The 9,561-nt window shown below is 49.6% G+C and overlaps 1 protein-coding gene across 1 annotated transcript; it reads left to right on the top strand.

Moving 5' to 3' along the window:
• Positions 1–3,213: 3,213 nt before the first annotated feature.
• Positions 3,214–8,232, top strand: LOC140693728 (uncharacterized). The gene is made up of 4 exons (XM_072957411.1): positions 3,214–3,918; positions 4,066–6,105; positions 7,593–7,678; positions 8,146–8,232. Exons 1-2 carry the CDS (start codon positions 3,252–3,254, stop codon positions 6,000–6,002), a joined length of 2,604 nt encoding a protein of 867 aa, XP_072813512.1. The 5' UTR covers positions 3,214–3,251; the 3' UTR covers positions 6,003–6,105; positions 7,593–7,678; positions 8,146–8,232.
• Positions 8,233–9,561: the final 1,329 nt, after the last annotated feature.

Raw genomic sequence — 9,561 nt, 5'->3', positions numbered from 1 at the left:
ATTTTAAAAAATGTATCCTTTTCTTAGTATTTATATTTATTTTTTAGGATAAATATATAGTTACCATTTCTTCTGATTCTTTGAATGTCTTGGTATTACTTTGCCTTAACTACAAACATAACAACATTAGTGGTAACACAATTATAGAATTATAATAATTTCTCTCAAAGCTTTATAGCTATTTCCATAATATTTTGTGGCTAGTCAGTCTTTAATAGAAGAAGACAAGGCTATTCTTTATTTTCTCTATAGAAGTAATTTTGTTTATTTTTTTCTGGTCCACTTTTAAATTTAACATTTTGAAATAGATATAGATATATATCTATTTTGCATTATAATTAAGCTTTAAACATGGTATATTCTTTTACTTATCTTGATATGCCTATTTCCCTGCCCTGGGAACAAATCTGGATATCCAACAGTTTGGCACATTTTCTTGGTTGTTCTCTGATTGCTTAGAGTCAGGTCATACCCATGCTTTAGCTACTGCACTGGATGACTGAATTTCTAATGCTATTTCCGTCTTTTGAGCTGCAGTTTCATTAAATTTATGTATTATTTATTGTAGAAGCAAATAAAAGCTTATATTTGTAGGTAAATGGCATAAGTTTTAGTGGAATGTGGAGGTCACAATACAAATGTTTAGTTGATATAGATCTTTACTCTAAATAATGATGAAATTTTTTGATGTTAAGTTGCCTTCCTGCTTTCCTTCCCTCTTCTTTTCTTTCTTTTTGATTGGTATTTTTGGCTCTAAAATTTATTTTTTTGGCAAAATCTTATTTGAATTGATACAGAGATGAAGGATACATACACACACATAAATGTCTATATAAGCTCTGCTAAATAATCATAAAATCTGTTTCTCGAATCAATTCAAAATATTTTAAGAATGCTGCTTTCCTTGAATTAAACTTAATTCTTCTCACTTATTTATTAAGCAGCATTCCTTTGTCATGCACTGACTACAGCCTTGTTCTTCCACTAAGTAATTGTGTTTTATAAATTTGCAAGCAACCAGAGTGATTTCAGAATTTGTTAAAGATTTACAAAAAAGTGACATGATCTTAACCGCATGCTGCTATTGCCAATATGCCCGTTAGAGTGATGATTTTACTAAAAGCAATGTCTAACTCCTTCACATTCCTACAATAATGGCCTTATTATTATACTACAAAAGATGACATCTTCAAATAAAAATGTCTAACTCTATAACAATATTCCATGAATTCACTTATTACACAATATTAACAAACTACTTAAAGAATGAATCAAAACCATATAAGATATTATTTCACATGTATTGGAAAAAATAATACGATGAAGTAAATTAAATCTAATAGTGTTAAAATATTCAAAGCCTTTCTAATGATAAAAACTTTAAATATAAAATATTCTACTTCAAAAATGCTTTCAGAGATGTTATAAATGGTGAGAGGATTATATATCATATATAGTTTTCTGTTTATGAATTTGATTATAGCAATGGAACAGTGTAGTATTAAATTTAAAAAAATGCATATCATTTGAAGATATAAATTAACCTCAAATTTGGGTTGTAAATAATTTTATATTTAGCTTTCAGTTTTCTTTATGCGTTTTTATATAATTTCAGGAAAATAATTATCATATACAAATGTACAGATCTGAGTTTTTATCTAATATGTCTCAATCTCAAGAGTTCTAAAACCCCTCCATTTCCTTCTTTCCTTCCTTCCTCTTTCCTTCCTTGGTATAAAAGTTAATTGTTGGCAATATTTTATCAGAACTTATAATGTGAATGAAGGATGAAAGATATATACATATATACACACACACATATAGTGATGATCCAACTTGGAATAAATATTTCCATATTTCTATGAAAAAATATGAATGAATTTAACTATAGTATGTAATTCCTTAACATTTTTCATAATATACAGTATATGTACTTACAACTTCATACAGTGAACTTAATTGTTGAATATCAACCTTCATGCATGGAAGAGTTTTTATGTTATTATAAAGTATACTTTAATAATTGTGATAAAGGAGAATTACATGGTGTTAAGGAATTATGTTAATGTAATGGGCTTTATGAATTCACAAATTAGCTGAGCAATGAGAGTGATTGGAATTAGATAGGCAAATCCCTTGAGGGGAGTAGGGGATTGATCTGTAAAAGATTATTTCTAAGAGTGAGAATAGCATGTGCATGCCCCTGTAGCATGAGGGAACATAGTTAAGTACGAGGATTGTCAGAAGTATATCTATGATAATGATCCTGAAGGTGAACAAGGAGTGATTTGAGGCTACTAACAAGGGTAAGGCCAAATATGTAACAGTCAACATATTATAGCAGGCTGTCCGGCGAGCCGGCCCTCCGCCCGCGCCGCGGGGTGGGCAAGCGCCCCGCAGGGGTCTGGGGCTCCCAGCCCACTGCCCGGCCTCCCTGCCACATGCTATGCGTCATCCGGGGACGCCCCTCGCCAAGAGAGACCCTCAATCACAAGTCACCCGCCCTCCCCACCCTCCTCGCCGTGCCTTGCAACCCCGCCCCCGAACCGCCCTCCCGATCCCCGTGCAGTACCCCCCGTCCATCGCCGGGAAGAACGGCAGTAACTCCAGCAGCCGTGGCGGCTCTTTGAGCCCAAGGGGCGAGCGAGGCAGCCATTGGCGGAGGCCGCTGCATCTGGCTGTCAATCCCGCGGCCCGGCCCCGCCCCACCGGCGGAGCGTGGCAGGACGCAGGGCCGCGGGGACTGTCGGGAGGGTTCCAAGATGGCCGCGCGCTTGGGGTCCGCAACTGCTGGCGGCCCCGAGCCCCGTTCACTGCCACCGCTGATGACCAGAGACGCCGGTCGGATCGGCGACCCCGGGGGCTGTCCCCGCGTGGCGGGAGGCCGCCATGGCGACCCTGGAAAAGATGGTGAAGGCCTTCGAGTCCCTCAAGTCCTTCCAGCAGCCGCCGCCGCCGCCTCAGCCCCCTAAGCCGGCATCGCAGCCGCCGCCGCTTCAGCTCCTTCAGCCGATACCGGCGCCGATGCCGCCTCAGCAGGCACGGCAGCCGACGCCGTCTCAGCCTCTTCAGCCGGCATCGCAGCCGCCGCCGCCTCGGCCCCCTCAGCCGGAACAGCCGCCTCAGCCGGTAACGCCGCCGATGCCGCCTCAACCCTTCAGCCGGCACCGCAGCCTCTACCGGCACCGCCGCCCGCCCAGCCCCCTCAGCTGGCACCGCAGCCGCCGCCGCTTCAGCCGGTACCGCCGCCGATGCCGCCTCAGCCCCCTCAACCGGCACTGCAGCCGCCGCCGCCTCGACCCCCTCAGCCGGAACAGCCGCCTCAGCAGGTAATGCCGCCGATGCCGCCTCAGCCCCTTCAGCCGGCACTGCAGCCTCTACCGCCACCGCCGACCGCCCAGCCCCCTCAGCTGGCACCGCAGCCGCCGCTGCTTCAGCCGGTACCGCCGCCGCCGCCACCTCGGCCCCTTCAGCCGGCACCGCAGCCGCCGCCGCCTCGGCCCCTTCAGCCGGCATCGCAGCCTCTACCGCCACCGCCGCCCTCCCAGCCCCCTCAGCCGGCACCGCAACCGCCGCCGCTTCAGCCCCTTCAGCCGGCACTGCAGCTGCCGCCGCCTCAGCCCCTTCAGCCGGCACCGCAGCCTCTACCGCCACCGCCGCCCGCCCAGCCCCCTCAGCTGGCACCGCAGCCGCCGCTGCTTCAGCCGGTACCGCCGCCGCCGCCGCCTCAGCCCCTTCAGCCGGCACCGCAGCCGCCGCCGCCTCGGCCGCTTCAGCAGGCACCGCAGCCTCTACCAGCACCGCCGCCCGCCCAGCCCCCTCAGCTGGCACCGCAGCCGCCGCCGCTTCAGCCGGGACCGCCGCCGATGCCGCCTCAGCCGGAACAGCCGCCTCAGCAGGTAACGCCGCCGATGCCGCCTCAGCCCCTTCAGCCGGCACCGCAGCCGCCGCCGCCTCGGCCCCTTCAGCCGGCATCGCAGACTCTACCGCCACCGCCGCCCGCCCAGCCCCCTCAGCCGGCACCGCAGCCGCCACCGCTTCAGCCGGTACTGGCGCCGATGCCGCCTCAGCAGGCACGGCCGCCGACGCCGTCTCAGACCCTTCAGCCGGCATCGCAGCCTCAACCGCCATCGCCGCCCTCCCAGCCCCCTCAGCCGGCACCGCAACCGCCGCCGCTTCAGCCCCTTCAGCCGGCACTGCAGCTGCCGCCGCCTCAGCCCCTTCAGCCGGCACCGCAGCCTCTACCGCCACCGCCGTCCGCTCAGCCCCCTCAGCCAGCACCGCAGCCGCTGACCCCCCAGCCCCCTCAGCCGGCACCGCAGCCGCCGCCGCCTCGGCCCCCTCAGCCGGTACCTCCACTGCTGCCGCCTCAGCCGCCTCAGCCGGCACCGCACCCGCCGACCTCCCAGCCCCCTCAGCCGGCACCGCAGCCGCCGCCGCCTCGGCCCCCTCAGCCGGAACAGCCGCCTCAGCCCCTTCAGCCGGCACCGCAACCGCCCCCGGCTCAGCCCCTTCAGCCGGCACCGCAGCCTCTACCGCCACCGCCGACCGCCCAGCCCCCTCAACCTCCACCGCCGCCCGCCCAGCCCCCTCAGCTGGCACCGCAGCCGCCGCCGCTTCAGCCGGTACCGCCGCCGATGCCGCCTCAGCCCCTTCAGCCGGCATCGCAGACTCAACCGCCATCGCCGCCCTCCCAGCCCCCTCAGCCGGCACCGCAGCCGCCGCCGCCTCGGCCCCCTCAGCCGGCACCGCCGCCCTCCCAGCCCCCTCAGCCGGCACCGCAACCGCCGCCGCTTCAGCCCCTTCAGCCGGCACTGCAGCTGCCGCCGCCTCAGCCCCTTCAGCCGGCACCGCAGCCTCTACCGGCATCGCCGCCCGCCCAGCCCCCTCAGCTGGCACCGCAGCCGCCGCCGCTTCAGCCGGGACCGCCGCCGATGCCGCCTCAGCCCCCTCAGCCGGCACTGCAGCCGCCGCCGCCTCGGCCCCCTCAGCCGGAACAGCCGCCTCAGCAGGTAACGCCGCCGATGCCGCCTCAGCCCCTTAATCCGGCACTGCAGCTGCCGCCGCCTCAGCCCCTTCAGCCGGCACCGCAGCCTCTACCGCCACCGCCGACCGCCCAGCCCCCTCAACCTCCACCGCCGCCCGCCCAGCCCCCTCAGCTGGCACCGCAGCCGCCGCCGCTTCAGCCGGTACCGCCGCCGATGCCGCCTCAGCCCCTTCAGCCGGCATCGCAGACTCAACCGCCATCGCCGCCCTCCCAGCCCCCTCAGCCGGCACCGCAGCCGCCGCCGCCTCGGCCCCCTCAGCCGGAACAGCCGCCTCAGCCGGTACCGCCGCCGATGCCGCCTCAGCCCCTTCAGCCGGCACCGCAGCCTCTACCGGCACCGCCGCCCTCCCAGCCCCCTCAGCCGGCACCGCAACCGCCGCCGCTTCAGCCCCTTCAGCCGGCACCGCAACCGCTGCCGCTTCAGCCCCTTCAGCCGGCACTGCAGCTGCCGCCGCCTCGGCCCCCTCAGCCGGAACAGCCGCCTCAGTCGGTAACGCCGCCGATGCCGCCTCAGCCCCTTCAGCCGGCACCGCAGCCGCCGCCGCCTCGGCCCCTTCAGCCGGCACTGCAGCTGCCGCCGCCTCAGCCCCTTCAGCCGGCACCGCAGCCGCCGCCGCCTTGGCCCCTTCAGCCGGCACCGCAGCCTCTACCGGCACCGCCGCCCGCCCAGCCCCCTCAGCTGGCACTGCAGCCGCCGCCGCTTCAGCCTGTACCGCCGCCGATGCCGCCTCAGCCCCCTCAGCCGGCACTGCAGCCGCCGCCGCCTCGGCCCCCTCAGCCGGAACAGCCGCCTCAGCAGGTAACGCCGCCGATGCCGCCTCAGCCCCTTCAGCCGGCACCGCAGCCTCTACCGCCACCGCCGCCCGCCCACCCCCCTCAGCCGTCACCGCAGCCGCCGACCCCCCAGCCCCCTCAGCCGGCACCGCAGCCGCCGCCGCCGCCTCGGCCCCCTTAGCCGGTACCTCCACTGCTGCCGCCTCAGCCCCTTCAGCCGGCACCGCCGCCTCAACCGCCACCGCCGCCCGCCCAGCTGTGGGTCAGGAGCCGCTGCACAGACGGTGAGTCCCTGCGGGCCCCTCCCCAGCCCTGCGCGGGTCTCCGTCCCTCCCTCGGCCTCCCACGAAGGCCCCGAAGCAGTCCGGGCCCCACGCCTCTGCTTTCCCGGCTGCGAAACTCGGGAAGGAACAGGGCTGTGTTGTGATCGGGGGCCGCGCGTCCTGTTCGGCTTCCTCTGAGCCACTCCCCACCCCTCTCCTCCTCTGGGCCAGGTGTAACATTTTGTCTTCCCTTTTCAACTGACGGTTTAAAACAGTGTTTCAGATAACTGTCAAAACACTGTACATGCAAAATACTAGGTTAACTTAAGGGAAGGAGTAGGAGAGAAGGGGGAAAGGAGCGAAGTTCACTGGTCACTTCTGCGGGGGAGGGTTAAGTGGTCACAGTGGTGAACGCGTAACTGCTACATGGCCCAGTGCGCTTACCATCATAGTCGTTACTGTTACTAACCCCAGACAGTTCTGGTATTAAGGAGGCATGACCACAGAACATGTGCTCATTGAGCTTAATTTTACACAAACAGTAAGTTTTCCACGGAATCAAGACCGGCAGTAAACGCCAGCTGCAGAGGACAGCTTGTGCAGGGCTGGAAAAGAGCATGGCATGATCAGAACTTTAGTTTGACTGGCTTGAAATGTAGAGGGAAAGGGAAACTTCACACTGATGAATCAGAGAGGAGATAGCTGTTTTTTATTAAACTAAAATGGTTGAATGAGCCTTGTTGATTAATGATTTGCCTTAGCAATTTGAATTTGGATTCTGCAAGTATTTTATAAGTTCTGTAAGAAGCTTGTTTTAAAATTTCAGAACTCTTAAGGTATTAGAAGTTCAGTTTTATTTTATAAGAATTTTTAAATAGTGTTTATTTAACTCAATTAGAACAGAGTTCCTTTAACATAGGAGACTTTATTATCTCATGTATTAATACCCTCTAGAGGTACACAATGAAAAATGTGATTTATAAACAGATACATACAGACACAAGGAAAACAGAGCATGTAGCTTCAGTAACAGTTTAAGAGAAAAGTCAGAAACAGAAATCTTCCCTGGTCAAAATACCAAAAAAAGCACCTGGGGCTTATATCCCTTAATTGATTTGAGCTCTAAATGGACAAATACACATTTTTTTTTAAAAAAAATTGCTAAGAACAAGATTCTTTTTTATGTTGAGTAATAATTTTGGAGTTTAAATAAATACCAACAATAGAGCTATGAGGGAGGAAAAATATAAAATACTGATTTTTTTATTTGATTTCACCGTAAGGTGCATTCTTAAATACATAGGAGACAACTGTCATGATTTGCACAACTCGCTTGCAAATAGTTCAACAGTATTAACAATGATTGAATTTAGGTGGTGGGCATATGGGAATTTATCATCTTATTAAACAGTTTTCTGCACTTCTGAGACTTATAATAAAACATTGGAAGGAACCTGTTAGACATAATGCTCTATGTGAAGTAATTTGTTCCCTTTGTGAAATTCTAGGAAGGTTAAAATGCATGTTCATAACTTCAAGAAAGTCACAAGCATTTATGATGTAATCAGAACTACCTGAGGATCTGTGAAACTTGGTGAGTTGGTGAATTTTTTAAAATGTCTTAAAACATTTTGTTTTTACAAAGATTACAGGAGTAAGAGAAGGTAAATCTTAATCAACTCTTAATATTTTTTTCCTGGTTGATGTGATATAATTAAATGTGGGGAAAAAAAGGTAAATTCTAAAAGGAGACAGTACCTTGATGGTTTTCTATGGAGGAAACTCAAGCAGGAGGAAGTTTAATTTAAAAACATAAATTACTGCACTTTATAATACATTCTAAGTTGTCATTCTTTTGAATGCCTTCCTTTCCAGACAGATGTGTTATTCTGGGAGATCATCAGGACTTCTGGGTATTTGGAGGTATTGACCTAACCAGTGGAACTGCTGATTTATAAGAAGTTGTCCAGAATTTTGGAAAACTGATTAGTAGAGGTAAATAATGTTTCCATGGCAAGTGATGACAGAAAGTGACTTCAGTGAATTTTCCTTTGTTTATAGGCAGATGTACCTAACCATGTATGTTAACAATGATTTCAAGCTGGAGACTGAGAAGAACTGCCATTTTTGCCAGCTGGGATGCAGAAAAATTTGGACTTCTGGGTTCCACAAATGGGCTGAGGTAACTAAGACAGTAAACATATCTTCTTGGTCAACATGTATCTCAGGGTAATCACAGATGTGTTCCATTACCTGATACTGTTTTAAATTGGATAAAAACAAGAAAATTTAAGAAATAGAGTTTGTTTTTGCTTTTACATCAGTTTGGCAAAACAGAACAACCTCTTAATTACTAAGCACAAACCAATTTTTTCATTATTTTTAAAATATTTTAGTTTCTATTTATATTGGTTTTGTGATAAGTAAGTAAAATCTGGAAGCTCAGAAAATAGTCAAACCTAGGAAACTACTTCTGACAAGTGAATTAGCCTATTGAAAATCTGATTTAGATCCTTGGCATTAATTTTCAAGTTTTTACAGTTTCCTTGGATTTCTTCTATCCAGGAAAACAACATGCTCTTTTTAGATGACTATACTCTGATTATAGTCTCTCCTTTATGGATTCAACACTAAATTGTAACCATAGGTATATTTTACCATTTACAAAAGTGCCTGGTTGGGGAGTGTAATACAATGATTTTGTAAATTGAATTACTCTAAAATTTCAAGGATTTATTTTTAATTCAATTATGATTAATTTTCATTTGTCACTGGCTCTTAATGCTTTATTTTAAAGTGTCTCTCATAGACCCCCTTCTTTCATCTTCTTCCCTTATGCTCTCTGTCCAGTAACTCTAAGTTCTTACATGTTCAAGGTAGGCTTGTGTATTTTTTTAAAGGCAGGCGCACCAAAAAGCACTTTCCTGTGACTATCCTCTGTTTTGTTCATTTATGAGTCCAAATTTTATAGAATTGATTTAAAGAATGTCATATCTTTCTTATTATTGTGAATGGTTTTTAAAATGCTTTCCTTCTGACTCATTTCTGCATACTTTAAAATAATAATATGAATCAAATAAGTATGGGAATAAAATCACATTTACTTGTATCACATTTGATTCCATTTATATGGCAAAGTCTTATTATTATGTTGTTGTTATGAACATGCATTTCATAATACACTTATTTAGATGAATCAGAGCTTATTCATTAAGGTCATTTACTTTTAGAAATATGTAATTTCTTGTGAACACATGTATATAGAAATACATGTGTCTTTTTATAATTTAAGCAGCTTAAAATACAGATAAAATAAATCCAAGATACAAGATAATATGCCTTGCATTAATTTAAATTCATGTGAGTTAAAAAACAATTTGAATATTGTTTCCCATTTTCTACTAGCTTCTTGATCATATTCAGCAGCACATTTACCTTTACATATAATTAAGGAATCTTTTTTATTTCTACTGTAGC

The sequence above is a fragment of the Vicugna pacos genome, unplaced genomic scaffold, assembly GCF_048564905.1.
Source record: "Vicugna pacos unplaced genomic scaffold, VicPac4 scaffold_20, whole genome shotgun sequence".
In the NCBI taxonomy this organism is placed as follows: domain Eukaryota; kingdom Metazoa; phylum Chordata; class Mammalia; order Artiodactyla; family Camelidae; genus Vicugna; species Vicugna pacos.
This window is presented reverse-complemented; position numbering and strand designations above follow the sequence as displayed.